This window comes from Macrosteles quadrilineatus, unplaced genomic scaffold, assembly GCF_028750875.1.
Source record: "Macrosteles quadrilineatus isolate MER2022 unplaced genomic scaffold, UCM_ALF_1.0 Scaffold_7__1_contigs__length_78375512, whole genome shotgun sequence".
Taxonomy (NCBI): Eukaryota; Metazoa; Arthropoda; class Insecta; order Hemiptera; family Cicadellidae; genus Macrosteles; species Macrosteles quadrilineatus.
Window position 1 is genome coordinate 65,852,944 of NW_026542600.1, and position 16,480 is coordinate 65,869,423.

The window sequence follows — 16,480 nt, forward strand, 5'->3', positions numbered from 1 at the left end:
AACATTAAATATAAAGTTTGTTTTAGATTGTGAAAATACTAAACAGTTTATTCTTCATAAACATGTTGAAATCAAAAACTTTATGTAAAGTATAAACATAAAGTAAACTTTGAAAAGTTTAGGTTTAGAGGTTTATCTGGACATTAGTGGATAATACAAACAGGACTAAACCATTTCATGCAATAACCCCATTGACAATCTGATGTTCTTATTGAGTATAAGTATTTATTGTAAGAAATAATATATGCTGGATGTATTCATTCTTCAGAAATCAGGTTCAAGTAAATTGTATAGTTTGATAAATATTTTAGAGAAACACAAATTTTAAATTTTATGTAGCTACCTTTGACTCACCTGTTATAAAAGGCAACTCTACACTTCACAACCCGTGTCAAACTCGAGTCCCATTTAACCAAGTAAGAGTGCCACAAATTGTTTAAGCCTGACAGATACGACTCTTTATATTTTCACACACATAAAAGTACACACTGACATCTTTTACATTAAAATTGAGCTATAATGCCATTTTTGTTCAACCTTATTGCAGCGTAAACAGCTATTTACAATACATGTATAGAGGTGTAGAGTACTAACACATATGATAAGCTAATCAAGATATTTACAGTAGGACCCCTGTTAACCGAATTCGGGTTAACCGAAACCCGGGTTTACCGAAATGGTTGCATAAAATAATACAGGGCTGTAAAATGCTTTAGTAATTTCAGTTGTTAAGATTAAAGTGTTTTCTAAACCCATTGTTTTAGCTTAAATAAAACACTGGGTTTTATACCATTGACTATATAGTCAATGGTTATGTAGTCATTGTCTTACATTCATTTTTCTACACATTGTGGGAACACATTGGTTATTTTTAGCATATTATGGGTTGACCAAAAAATTGTTTATCCGAAACAGCTCTCCCCCTTTATTTCCGTTAACCGGGGTTCTACTGTAGTTTAAGTTGGAAGTGTATGAATTCAAACTAGTTGATTTTAGATTTCTTAAAAAAACCTAAAATTCTATATTGTGTGTAAAAAATTATAGTCAAGATATAAGTTTGTTATATTTAAACTAATGGCACACTAATGCCGTAGTTTTTATGACTTCACTGCAGCTTTGATAAGACATATTGTAGCAGTATCTAATACACTTACTGTACACTTTATGTTATCATAACGTTAACTATTAAACAGCAAATAGCATACATGTTCTGATTATTAATCACCTCCAGGCCCCTACCTACCTTGCATAGTAATGAAACAAGAGCAAGTAATATTGTATCAGGTATTCGTTACTCAAACTTAGATAGTTAGCTTTGATCTCCGCATAGAAATCTTTTACAATTTTGGTTCAGATTGAGAAAAAATAGTAGGATTGTCAGTTTTAAGTATAGGTAATAGGCTAATATTGTTAAATCACATTATTTTGTATGTGAATCAATATGGTTTTATCACAATCTCAATTAGATGTTATTAATACCGCCGTCGCAGCAAACCTGCAGACTAAGCGAATTTCCATTTACCTCGCTAAATTTCCACTAGGTCCTGGTCTAGGTCTTACCATGAGACCTACGGTAATAGCTTATTCCCTCTATGGGAAATTTGCTAAAAAGGTAGTTTGTACATATCACACCAGTTTTCTCTAAAAAAAAACAAAAAAGAGGGGTGTGGTCTTAGTGATTGAAGGATACAGAAAAGTAAAACAACTCTAACTTGAGAAACCTTAAACTTAAAAACTTTAACATGTTATCAACTTTGTTTTTCTTGTGTCTTAATAACTTACCAGAATTCCTTATATATTTGGTTTTAGTATTTTTTCATAAGAGCACAAATGCATATCATATAATTATGATGTATAATGTAGTAATAGCTTCCCGTATTATTGAATTCACAACACCATGGAATTAATTTTTAAAACCCAATATCATTACCTTCATTAAATCATGAGAACAAAATATCCAGGAGACATTTTTTTTTCAGTTTCCCATTCTAAGCATTAATTAAAAAAGGGTGTTTCCAAAATGTCCACATATCCAAAGCGCCTCCAAATGATGTGATTGTTGGCAGTTGATTGCTGCACAAGAGGTAACTGTCGATGAAGCTGCCATTGTCATCTCGCATGATGTGGCTGGTGATGATAGTGGGAGCATGTCTCGTGTTGCTACAATACCAGATAACCAATTCTTGGCAAGTGTCTACGCAGCCTGTCAGTGGCAACACGCAGTTGGCTGCGGCTGCGGTTGTTGACCAGCTGCAGTTGGATGAGAGTATCGTTGCTGCGGTTGGTGAAAGAGTCATCCACGACATTGCTCTACAGGTGAGATATGCAGAGTACATTTACAAATGTTCATTGAGCAATAAGTTTAATTTTTGGCAGATTTGCTGGTTTATAAAAGGATTAAATCCATGAAGGGTGTTAGAATTTGTTGTGATTGATTTACAAATGCTACACTATCAAGTTTCTGTCTTAAAATCATGGGAGAAATGTTGATAACTCTCAAGAAATATTAATGCCATCTAAGTTTTGCTTAATACACTCTTTCTTCAAGAATAGCAAGGCTCTTTTATGACATCCTCAAAGAAGATGCTGTAAATTCTATGAACTAACAACTCTGCTTTTGAACTTGTCAGTTTACTATACAGTGAAAAGTGAAAACTTAGACAGGGATTTTCTGGCTGCCAGTGATCTCGGGACCCACTAATTTTTGCAGCCAGGCCAGTAAGATCAAACATGTTTGAATTTTTTGCCGCTAGCAAATATTTACTGTTGGAAAGAAAGTACTCCTAAAGCCTAGTCCACACATGGAGACTGAGTCGGCCGACTGTGCGCGGACAGTCGGCAGACAGTCTGTCAACACAGTTTCAGATACAAAGTTTCCGATGTGTTTTGCGTCCACACTATCCAGCCAGCGTTACCATGTTTGTTGGCATGTTGACCGAGGAGGACGTAATTATATCCTGTGCGGGCTTCATTTTTCTGAGCCATGGGCCTAATTAATCTAGGAAGAGACTATGATGGACTCAACATTTTCTCGAGCAAGGTTCGTACGATGGTCGCAATCTTCTATCAGACCTTCAGATTAGGTGGAGGATTTAGGAACTTTACAAGGTTGATTCCTAAAGATTTTGAAATTTTGCTGGGCTTTGTTGGTCTTAAGATTTTAAACTTGAAGAGATAAAAAATTCAATTAAATGTCATATAATGATATAAATCATTGAAAACTAATTCCAAAAATTTCAAGAAACTCAATCCAGCTCTTTTATTACCACCCAAAAATAGTAATAATACCGCTTTGCAGTATAACTAAATGGGCTGAATGTTGAGCACCTTTGGCTTGTATCCAGTCTCCTGTCTCCAGACACGTCCACACATGCAGACTTGAGACAAAAGTTTTGTCTCTTGTCTCCGTGTTTCCCATTCGAACGGGAAACAGAAAACACTGTATTTTCTCTCCAGAAACACCAAAATTTGTCTGCCGACAGTCGGCCGACATACTGGAGACATAAAGCAACATTCTGGAGACAGTCGGCAGACGTTTCCGCAGACAAATCGCCATGTGTGGACGAGGCTTAAGACAAGGTAAGTATGCAGTAAGTGCAACTGGCAAGTACTTGCAGCCAGCAACTTGCAGTCTCTACTGTCCCCATCAAACTAATTTACATCACAGGGGAATCATCAACTCATTTTGTATGTCTACCTCAGTGTGATTTAATGAAATTATTACTTCAGGTAAGCCAGAAGCTGAGTAGTGAGATATGCGGCAACACATTGGATGAATCCTCAGCCCTGCCCAACTCCAAGAAGACCTCTACTCCCCCCTGGATGCTGCCCCCGCTCTTCATCATCACCCCGACATACAGAAGGCCTGAACAGATCCCTGAACTAACAAGGCTCGCGCAGACTCTCATGCACGTACCTAACCTCCACTGGCTGGTCATTGAAGACTCTCAAAACAAAACTCCCCAAGTGACTGGTCTGTTGATGAGAACTGGTCTTTCTTTTGAACACCTCATTGGTATGTATTATTTTGTTTAAATATAAAATATGTTTTCATACCTCATGCCGTAAATCCTAGTTTAGTCTCATGTCAGGTGACTAGTTTAGAAACAGTTGATTCATTTTCAAGCCTCCTATCGTATTACATAAAATTATTTAAATACATTAGTCGTTTTCAATAGACAAAAATATAACATTAATATACACAAACAAACAAGGATAGACTGTTATTACAAGAAATAATGTGCCGGGCCATAACAGGGACGACGGTGGACACGACTCAACTACCGGATGCCTCATTTAATATTGTTCCTTAATTGAATGAGGTATAGTCTTATTTTTATTAAGTATACTGAAAAGATTGTTTGATTATATGGGAGAGATACATTTTAAACATTTAAAAAATAATTCAGGAGACAATATATCTTGTGTAACTGTTATTTTTTTCATACTCTTGTCTATGTTGAATAGTTTTTAGTAGGTTAAATTATTCAATACAGAGGAAGGTCATCACACCTCTGAGACCTATCTTTCCAGGTAGTATGATCACATATTAGAAGTCATAGTAATTATTGGAATTTAAACTATATGGTCTTTGTCAGTCTAAATCAAAGTAACACGCTCTAACCACTGTACGAGTCATACTTCTTTCCATTTCCCTTCGAACTGTTTAAATTTTAGGTAGTAATTTGTCATTGCTAACATATATGTTTCAATGACAGTGAGAGCTGTCAAAAGAGTTTTCAGACTCGAGAAACTTTTTCGTGCTTATTTAACAGATGAGATAAATAGGTTATGGTATTTTAATAGCAATTACGTAGAAAAATAGTCAAAAAGTACATTAATACCTTGTGCGAGTCACATGCCCCTTCAGAGATAAGTCCCTCTTACTACGTTTATAGGAAAAAAGTGTTTTTACTTAGTTTGTATATATTCTATTTCAAAACTTTTATTACTTTCCAGATAGATCATGTACTTAAAAAACTTTACAAGTACAAATAAAAAAAAAAATACTTAAAAAAAATAAAAAACTGTCGAGGCAACACCGAGGAGCTAATATATTAAACACATAACCACTTAAAAAATGTAGAATCTACTTTAAAAAATATTACAACCCACTTGAAGATTCAATTTAACAGAGAACCAAATTGACAGAAGAAAATATTTATACTCAATGAAACAGAATGATAATTTATACAGTTTCATAATAAAACCAACTCAGCTTGACAAAAGTTTCCATAGCTTAACCATTGTTTTCAAGCTTATGGGTTTAAGTTCAACAATGACAGAATGAAAAATGGCACACACTTTATATCTGTCAGCTGACATGACATTCAACATGGAATATATATCTCCAGATATATCTTTGACTCTGGTAGGAAATACCACCCTCTGAGTTACTTCTCATAAATTCTAACTTTATTATTACTTTTCATGAACTCATCTATCTTCAACCTCAAGTAAATCATTGTTTAAGTCAAGCGTTCCATTTCAAATTCCAAAAAAGGATTTAGTGGCTTTTTCATACAAGTAGTTTGAATCAAAGTTTCACAATTTGGAGGGAGATACATTCTTTTGATTGGGTAGTATAAGAGATTTCATACTCAAGTTAAGTTTTTTATTTATTTTTAAAATTTGGCTTATATAGGTTGAATTGCACCTTCTAATTGAATAATAAACTGGTCAGTCTCATTAAACTATACATTTTAAAATCAATTTCATTTTTATTAATTATTTTATTCATGTAATTTTTATTCATGTAGAAATTTGTTCTGCATGTAGCTATTCCATAACCACAGTAGCCACTCTTCATTTTCTGGCTAAAGTGAAAAAAAGTTTATAAAAAAATTATAATAATGGGTACGGGAAATAGCAACTACTGCAATAACATGGCGGATGCCGTGGCACAGGGAGGTCTGGGAATTGGAAGAGTTTGCACAAATTTCAGTTTTGTGCCGTGAAAGGTTATTATCGCCACACATTACATGATGTACATATTTGTTGTTATTGACAAATGACTGTTGCTGGCCAACAAGTTCATGGTAATTCAGGTTATGTTGCTTGTCCTGCTTTATAAACATTGCTAGAAATTACACGTATGTATTTTTTATGTGTGCTGTAAATGCAATTGAAATACTAAGGGTTATTTGGGATTCAGGTGAGACGGGTCTCCAGCCAAAAAAAGACTAGAAAACTTAAGCAAACAAAGCTTCGAGTTCAAATTTCATGAATATGTAAACTACACTGTTGTTATTATATAGTTATTTGTGTAACTAGTGAGCAAAGTGGCACTTTGCTGCACACGAGAGCGGCTCGTGCGGAATGATCTCGAGTGCAGCAAAGGCCTTTTGCACTCGTGTTATACATTATATTTTTCCTACAGTCACTATAAAGCATATAAATAATTAGTCTTTCAAACACTATACAACACGTTTTTAGGTTCAGCTGGCAACACAAATAGGTGCCCTAGAGAAAGTAGTACCCGGTCCGTATCACTCCGCTATTTTTCCTCGGCAAGAAGTGCTCCGCGAATTGAGAATATAGTTCCGTATGTTTCTGTAATTTGAAGTGGTTTCCGCGCCTAAAATAAATGCTTTAAGAATGTTTTAAAAACGTTTAAAAGAAATGTCCAGAAAGTTCAGAAATACCGAAACTATAAACACGAAATGACAGGTTAAATCGTAGTTATAATAGTCAATCAGCTGCTCATAGTATTATTATCTTTAAGTGTTGCCAGCCTATTTCCAAGCGTACACGGATTACGTGCATAATAGAACCACGCTGTTTTGTGTTGTTTCGTTGGAATCCTGATGTGCGCCAAAGTATAAACCGTACAACAAAGTATAAATATGCAGCAATTAGCAGCTTTCTGTACTATAAACAGTACAAGGAAGCCAACTTTGTCTGGTGACTGTAGGAAAAAATAATTTTCTGTTTTAATATAATATTAGATTAATTTTTATCCAAACAAACATGCTTATTAGCGACTCTAAATATATTTTCACCGTGAGGCCCCAGAGTTCAAACTCCTCAGCTGAGAACAAAACGAGTAAGATTGTGTGTTACCAGGTCTCTGCCTCTAACCTCACTTCTCTCCCTCCATCTCCTTCCAAATTACGTACCTACCTAATGTAGTATAAAGATATAAAACTTGTTGTACCATATAATCTTTGAACGGTTATAAGATGATAAGCTTATGGTTAAATTTGTTGTATTGGGCTTTCTGTTAATGCTCGATGGACAACACTTTGTTGTTTTCGATGAGCTGCTTAGTTGTTAGATGATATACCAGATACTATCCTCAGCTTCCTTCACCAATGCATTTCTGCTTGCTCTTGTAGACTCTAGCCTGAAACTCCATTAGGTATCATAATATTTTTATAATCCTACTTTTAACATGTTAATAGGTAACCTTGCTGAGTGGGAGACGGACAGCGTCCCAGATCTTTGTTTGGGTTAATCTCCTGATTTGTGGCCTGAGGGTAGTGGTCACCGGAGGAGGGGTGGGGAATCGAGAATTCTGAATCCCACCGGAGGCGTTAACTTTTTGTCAAAGATTTCGCTTAGATTGCGATTACTTCTTAACTGTACATCTTTTGTTAGAATTTAAGGCGTTTATAATTTTATGATCAGAAATATTTTTCGATTAGTAAACCTTTGTACGATTTTTTCATTATCAGCAAGTTTGGTTGGTTTGGTTAGGTTATGACAGTTTAATTTTACAATAATTTAAAAATTATAAAAATGAATTTTAGGCATTTGTAGTTTTATTTTATGAACAGAACTATTTTTTTTATTAGACCTTAATTCGATTTTTAATTATCAGCAAGTTTGGTTAGTTTGGTTAGGTTATGACAGTTAAATTAAATTTAAATTCAACCGACAAACGATACGTTTTGACAGTGACAGTAATAGAGCTAACAATTTGAAGCGAACAGTTCGGCTATGCATGGTATGATGCGGAAGCGTTCGACACCAACCTAACTGACAGGTCAACCGACCTTGATTAAGAGGATTAAGCCTGGTGCATGTGCCTACACCCCTTGCTGAGTAAATCACAGCCCCTGAGAAAAGTCATTAGCTTTTTAATGGTTCGAAACTGGACCCAGCTATGCCTGATCATTGGGCTTTAAATAAATAATCCTGACTAATGAAACAGCTGATCTTAGTCAGTAACAAAGCTACACAGATCATCCCACGCCATTCTACACCTTCACTCATATTTAGGTTAAAATACCCACCTAGGTGGTGCCCCCATCTCAATGACTGGTAATTGAAAATTGATAATGATTCTGGAACCCATGTTATAGGTGCCACCTATGGTAATAGCTACTTCCATATAGGGAAATTTGCTAAAAATGAAATCTTTTATATATTTTCCAGCACCAATGCCAGATTCATATAAGAACAAAAAAGGATCCAAGCCAAGGGGAGTTTCAAATCGCAATCGAGGACTTCAGTGGCTGAGAGCAAACGCTACATCTGGAGTCTTTTACTTTGCAGATGATGACAATACTTATGATATTGCTCTCTTTCAAGAGGTATGTTTATGTTTATAGTAGTGTTCTTATTATAGAGACATATGGTTCAAGCACAACAAAACTAGGACCTATACCTTAAATATGTTCATAATTTTATCCAATATAAAATACCCCTGCCGCAGCAAACCTGCAGACTTAGCGAATTTCCATTTGCCTCATTTATAATAATAAATGATGATGATAATAATAATAATAATAATAAAAATAATAATAATACATTTATTTATTGTCAGCATAGATGTTACCTAATCAAAAAAGTATTTTTACTTGATTGATAGAAAAGTTATAAACCTACCTTCTTAGGTTTTTTTTTTTAATTCCATGAAATTTCTATTAAAAACAAGCTATGTGTTATAAAAGAGTCTTCGGTACTTCAGTATTAAACGGAGGCCACATTTTGTCAGCGCGCTGCGGCGGTTATGTTAGGTTGGGTTATCGTAAATATTATGTGTGTAGGACTTTCCTCGCTTCTCGTTATGAATCGAACGATACTTTCTATTATGATAACCCAACCTAACATAACCGCCGCAGCGCGCTGACAAAATGTGGCCTCCGTTTAATACTGAAGTACCGAGTCTTCTATTGTTTGATAGTTAGTGATTTTTTTTATGATAAAATGGATAAATCATGTGAATGATTAAATATTTAGAAAGTTTTTTTGAGGTTATATTAAGTTCATTTGTTATTTTGCTCAAACAATAAATAGTATGTATTGCCTTATTCAGGCGTATGTTGAATATAACTATAACAAAACATTCAGGTAGTCTAGGTATATACTCTCAACTCGCAATGGGTGTCTCTGGTTTTTAAACATGATTGGTGACACAGAGTTTTTATGAGCATCGGAACAATGTAATTTTTTACATACATTAATACAAAAACGGCATAAAAACCATGTATAATCAATAAAGGGTACATTAAATCAATAAAAACCTTACTTTACATATTTGTAAAAATATTAAACAAACAAAAACAAAAATGCCATAAGTGGCACTTGAAACTACACTCGGGGAACCTAGTAGCATGAGCGGTGACACACGGAAGCGGTGCTACGTTACTCTTCAGGCTTCAACGGATTAATAAGGGTAGCACGGGGGAGGGGCAATAGCAAAATGATGTTCAATCGGTTCCTAGAAAGAGGCCCATGAGGTACGGTTACCGGTACTCTTGAAACTGCCGGCGGGCGATAACAAATGTTTTTCTATAAAAATAAATGCATCAGGAGGAAAACTCCGTTGTGACATGATACGTGTTACACTTCATTGTTGAAGGGTTAAACATAATTCAAATCACACAAACTCCAACCTGGAAACCAGGGTCTGAAATATTGATGAATTAAATTGAGTAAAGGACGCATAGCACAGGGTTAGGGTAGACACTTACAAACTATTTGTTGACCCAGTTTTAAGAACAATATTAATAAATATTTACCTTAATTGTTGCCAAAGTTCTCGCATGTGTTTGTATGCCCATGCAAATTTCGTATCATGGTAATCATCAGGTTTTTCTTACACTGAACACTAAACTAATTATAGAAAATATGTACATTAGATGGTTTGTTCACAAAGCACTCTTGCTTAGTTTATTGTTCATTATTGTCATGATTCCCTTTCAATTGCCATAACTCAAACCACTCCTCCAGTATCGGGGGTTCCGGGAACGTACTACAATGGTGTTTCAGCAGCGACTCCCTTGTGACGACTAGTTTCAGGGAGATCTTGTGAGGGCGAGTTTTAGCGGGCGAGTTGACTACGGATATCCAGGAAGCTAGCGTCTGTCCATGGGACGGGGTGGAATAGGGATTGCCATATTGTGCCAGTTTGTACTTGCTATTTTGAGGATGGTTTGAAATAATACTGAATAAAGATGTTCTTCTGTTGTATTCAAGAATAGGTTGAAAATAAACCAAAATAGCTAGAGAGCTATATACATACAGCATCCGATTCTCCGATTTTCTATAGTTTAGTTTAATGTTCATATTAAATAGTGTAAGAAAACAGACTAATATGAATGAATTGTGAGTTGTCTGTTTAAAGCCATCTTTTTCTTTGTCAGTGGAACTGTACTGGACTTTCCAGTGTTTGAGCATATTTCTGTTGGATAGTACCAGTCCCCATATGAGTAGCAAGGACAACCTATGTGAAGTTTATTCAAGACGTTGGGCAAAAATCCACCAGTCCAGCTGTTCAACTGACCAATTAATTCAATTTTTCATTTATGATCAAACAAACAGTTTTTCAACACAATAAACTAATGCATTTGGTTCAGTCCTTACAAATAACATATTTTTAGCACGATAGTTACTTATCTGTATTGTTTTTGTTTAAAGATGAGGTACACAAAGAGAGTGTCTATGTGGCCAGTTGGGCTGTGTACCAAATACGGCCTTAGTTCTCCCATCGTCCGCAATGGAACATTTGCAGGCTTCTACGATGGATGGATTGCTGGCAGAAAGTTTCCCGTTGACATGGCCGGATTTGCTGTCAGCGTTGACTTTCTCCTTCAGGTATCAAGATTGTTGTTATGTTTGAACTTTTTAGGCTATGGATAAGCGTGTACTGTGATAAAGTGCATTGGTTCCACTTTATGCCAAAAGCTTTTAAAACTTAAAAGTTTTGTTCAGTTCAATTTACTCTAACTTAATGTTTAATGAAATAGTTAGACATAAACCCATTTTTGTAAATACGGTCCTCTGTTCAAAGCACTCAGTTCCTGTGGTATTGGTTTTCAATGCTAAAAAAAAGCACATCAAGTAAAAACATTTTAAAAACCTCCTCGTTAGATTTTTCATTCAGCAGATATACAAATTAATTGACTGCTGAAGCTGAAATATTTGGGAGATATTTACTCTTGCATTAATGCTCATTCATATTTTTCCCCTCTATAGTATTCACTATTGGATTTCTAAACTTGATTAATGTTTGGAGGATATAATAAATACTATTCTTCCAAACAGATACCATCCATCAATTTATTACGGATAGCTTATTTTATACAAAATTATGCTTATTTTAGCCACATAAGTTATACTAAAGCAGCACACTGATTAACAATAAGCAACACACAGGAAATCATCAAATGTTAACAATGTATTGTTTCAAACAGCTGATAAGTGTAAATAAGAATAAAGGTTGATTCACATTTATCAGTCCAGTCACAGTTCCTTTACAGTCCAGTTACAGTTCAGTCACAGATGCATCCACAATTTCTCAGTCAACTTGGCAGTCATTTGGTATCAGTCACTCTTCCGTCACTTTATTTACAGTGTTGTTGTTACAGTCAAAAAAGTTTAATTAAAACACAAATATTCTATCAAATTTTCTTCGTCCGTATTGTTGATTGTTACAAACATTACTTTAAAATATAAAATCGATAATTTAAATAAAAAAAGTACTAATTTCTAACCTCTAACACGTCTGTCAGGCATCCGAATGATCCAAAAATATCGGTGAAAAGAAATCTGAAATTGACTGACGGACGCCGGCAGAGAGACTGACGGAACTGCAATGGATGAGTGTAGATAACGCAATAGAAAATTCATTAAAGAATATTTTTGTTAACTGCAACATGCATGAAGTGACTGGAATGTGACGTTCCGTAACTGAAGTGTGTGAATCGACCTTAAAACAAGTGAAAACGTAGCTCACTAGCAGTGGTTTTAAATAGTAAGTTGGAATTGACACACAATATCACATTTTCTTAAAAATGAGTTTCATCCCTTATTTATAAACCGACTTTCTTAATTTTGGTATCATAAGTTTAGGAATTTAATTCTCTTGAAAAAAATAGTAGTTGAAATTTTCATTTCATATGCAGTTTTTGAGATATTTACGTTTTAAATTTTTAAGCCACAGCCATTTTGAAAATAAACACTCTAAAATTTTGTTTCATAACCTAATTATTTCTTTAAGTAATAAGGCCATATACCAAATTTCATTTTTTTAGAACAAACCGTTCTTGAGTTAAAAATGTTTTTGTAAAAAAAATGGCGGCTTTACGAGTAACTTTTGAGTGTTTGAAATTTTGAATATGATATTTTAATTTGTTTATGGTCCAGGAATAATACCTGAAAAATTTGGTAGTGTGTTCTGGGACACCCTGTATATTAGTACACTTGTTGCTCTAATTAATCTAATCTATTAATAGATTTGCCATGTTTTATCTATGGTTTTCTACTATTTACAGAGACCTAAAGCCACAATGCCTTATAAACCTGGGTTTGAAGAAGATGGATTTCTTAGAAGTCTTGCACCTTTTGAAGCTAAAGATATTGAGCTCAAAGCAGACAACTGCACAAAGGTAAATTAACACTAACAACCCCATGCTTGGCAGATTAGATTAGAATTCATAATACTGATACATCAGGGTGTGTATTTTAAGGCAAAGATACACTACCTTAAAATACAGCCCCCGGCCAGATCCCCAATGACCAGCCCTGTGTGGATAAGTATTGAATAAATTAAATGCAGCGCTGGCCTTATAGGCATGTGCGAAAGGCTTGGCTGCACAGGGCCCTCCACCTCGGGAGGCCCAGCATTTTGGCAAAGACACACATATACATACAGGGTGGCTGGTCATCAGTGTTACAAAATTTTTTTGGCGTAAGTACTAAGTAAATGCAGTGTAATGATGCATATAAAAGGTTTCAAGTCCAAAAATTAGCTTCCCAAAGAATTATTTTATGTTTTTCAAAAATAACTATGTTTTCATACTTAATACAGCTATTTCTCAATTACCTGTAAATGGATTTGAGTAGACAATGTCATTTTCGTGTTCTACATTAAATTTTGAATAAGAATAATAGAAAATGACAGAGGATCAGTTGTAAAAACTCCATTGTAAATAGATTCAAAGATAAAAATTTAGATGTTTGAAAAAAATTTAAAAAACATTGGTCTATTGTATTTGTTCACACCCTGTATACAAGAAAGTGTCCGAATATGTTAAAAACTGGGTCATTTTATAAGCTTTCCAACCATATGCTACACTATTGAGGTTTAGATATTCTGTTGTTTGTTTTAGTGGTTTGAATACCAGAAAACAGGGAACTTTTTTACTGTTTTTACTGTTTAAGCTGAAACAAAAATACAACTTTTGCTTAATACATACCAGCTTTCGTTTTAAATGTTAAAGACACACCCTGTTTTCTGGTATTCAAACCACTAAAACAAACAACAGAATATCTAAACCTCAATAGTGTAGCATATGGTTGGAAAGCTTATAAAATGGCGCAGTTTTTAACATATTCGGACACTTTCTTGTATACAGGGTGTGAACAAATACAATAGACTAATGTTTTTAAATTTTTTCCAAACATCTTAATTTTTATCTTTGAATCTATTTACAATGGAGTTTTTACAACTGATACTCCGTCATTTTATATTATTCTTATTCAAAATTTAATGTAGAACACGAAAATGACATTGTCTACTCAAATCCATTTACAGGTAATTGAGAAATAGCTGTATTAAGTTTGAAAACATAGTTATTTTTGAAAAACATAAAATAATTCTTTGGGAAGTTAACTTTTGGACTTGGGACCTTTTATATGCATCATTACACTGCATTTACTTTGTACTTACGCCAAAAAAATTTTGTGACACTGATGACCAGCCACCCTGTATATTAAAAGTCTTGATCCTATTTTTGCGTTGTCTTGTCAAGTAAATAATCGTGATCGCTGAACATGATCAAGATGTTGACCTCCTCATGGGAGTGCAATTTTAAAAATCATCACGATTGTTGTCGCGACCATGAGAGATGATGGACTTTTTTTCATCTATGAGCATGAGCTATGCAAATTAATATGGCAATTGGGGGAAGAGTTTTTAGTAGTCAGGGGCCCCGCTCTGAATGTTTGCACAGGGCCCTGCACTACCTAAAGACAACTCTGAACAGATAGCTTTGTTACCGACTAATCTCAGTTGTATTGTCTCTTTAGTCAGTATAGTTTACTAAAAGCCCATAGACTAAGTACAGCTGAGTTAAGTTTTAAACCAGTAAACAAATTTTGTCTTTTCTTCCCCCACTACTATTCCAGCCATTAGGTACGTTATGTGACGCTAAATATCATCATAATAGTCAATGAAGACAGGGAAATACTTCAAGGCCAGTTTCCTTCTAGACAGTCACACAAATTGAAGAAATGTGTCTTGTGTTTTGGTGCGTTTAAGAATACTAGGGGTTATCTATAGTAGTCCAAGAGACTTAGGTACCCTATCAGTTTAGCATCTTTCTCATAGTCATAAGCTATGATTTCCTTAATTTCTGCCAATGTATCATCCAAAACTGATGACCGCCTGCAGCTTACCTTCTGAACCATTTATGAACATTTCTTTACATTTGTTTTCATTAGACATGTCGATCGGCATAGGATTTCCATTAGGGTTGACATCTTGAACAATAAAACTTATACAGAATAATGTAACTCATTTTCTGGTGGGGGCGTTGATTTTCCTGCCATTGTGTAAATGGCTGCTACGTTAATACTGAGAGTTGCATAGAGATGAAGACTGGCTAGAATAGTAGTGGGGGATGTAAAGAGTAAAACACAGGTGTTAGATTTCAAGATCAAGGTACTTTTTCACGCTGGGAGCTCATTGAATTCTACTCAGCATCAACTTAGGACAACCCTCGAGATCACTGTTGATTAGATTGTTGAGGTCCTCTCTTCTCCTTATCCTACTGATGAATTAAATCCTCGCATCCTTCTCTCACACAGATGCAATAGCCACGGGTACGGTAGCAAAAGCCCTTTTGAGGCCTGCACAGAGAGGCAAGAAAGGCCTAGTAGGAGTAACCCTCATCTGGATCCCCTCATTACTTTATTGAAATTAAATTATTACATAAAGGATATAATACACCATACAATAAGTAAAAGAATATAGCAGGAGGTGATTTGGTAGAAAATGTTAGATAGGCATAGTAGGAGTTCAGGTAGGTTAGTTTTAACGGTGGCGTCCCCTGTTGTGGTTGTTACCTAGCCATTGATGTGAAGGTTGTAGCAGTTCAGGGCAAGGATGTTGTGCGGCGGAACTTGGTAACCAGGGCAATCAGGACCATCAGTCCTTGCCGTTGTTGTGCTGTCAAAGGTGGGATGCATATGGGCTGGTTGACAATTGCGTAAGTGATTGACTTGGGTTATGAGTTGATTCAGAGATGGTGATCAGGGTAACAGTTGTTAGCGGTCAGAGAAAGGATTCCGGAGCGGTTTGGAACTTGTGCTAGTTGTTAATGGCAAGGTGGAAACAATTTACATAGCCAGGTGTCTAGGTAATTATGAGTTTCTTCTAGGTGTAGGGGTAGGTGAATATATCAACTGGGGTGCATGTTTGAATGAAGGAGAGACTGTGATCTCTGGAAGCGGCTGGTGGGGGTACCCAGTGTTTCCAGCCGGTAGTGAGATACTGGGCTTCCGAAGCATAGAGTAATGTTAGCTGGCGGATCAATGATCACTATTGGGGATCTCATAAATTATAGTAAATAACAGAACACGCCCTACAGGGTAGAATTCTATACCAGTGGCTATACCACTGACTTTAGTTCAGTCATTTTGGCTTATTGTTTTGGTGGGATAGGAGGTACACAAAAATAGAGAGCTCTTGTCTCAGATAAGCAGGAGCTCCTTAACTTTGGAATTTTTGTTAGTTTCTCTTTCAATATAATAAGATATTTAATATATATTATACAATAAATAATTTAATATATAACAAATATTTATATAAACATTAAAGCCCTTTTCATCAGGCCAGTGTGTTTACAATTGATCTTACCAGCCACAAGGAATACGCTACGTTGTCAGCCTAGCCTAAGAAAAAGACATATGACTACCATTTCACCTCAGCCTTCAATGGTGCAATCCTTTAAATCTAACATTGGCCCATTATTGTGGGTGTTAGACCGGTGCCTGGAACATAGTGAGCTGCAACAGAGTAGAAGAAAGA

At 35.3% G+C, this 16,480-nt stretch overlaps 1 protein-coding gene across 2 annotated transcripts in view; it reads left to right on the top strand.

Annotated features, from left to right (window-relative positions):
* The window catches only part of LOC128997826 (galactosylgalactosylxylosylprotein 3-beta-glucuronosyltransferase P-like), a 183,887-nt gene that overhangs the window by 161,875 nt on the left and 5,532 nt on the right, over positions 1-16,480 (top strand). For both annotated transcript variants that reach the window (XM_054423571.1, XM_054423572.1), the window contains 5 exons: positions 2,067-2,316; positions 3,730-4,015; positions 8,380-8,537; positions 10,867-11,043; positions 12,723-12,836. In XM_054423571.1, the coding sequence (XP_054279546.1) occupies positions 2,095-2,316; positions 3,730-4,015; positions 8,380-8,537; positions 10,867-11,043; positions 12,723-12,836 (957 nt within the window). In that variant the 5' untranslated portion in view covers positions 2,067-2,094. The remainder of the gene's footprint in view (positions 1-2,066; positions 2,317-3,729; positions 4,016-8,379; positions 8,538-10,866; positions 11,044-12,722; positions 12,837-16,480) is intronic.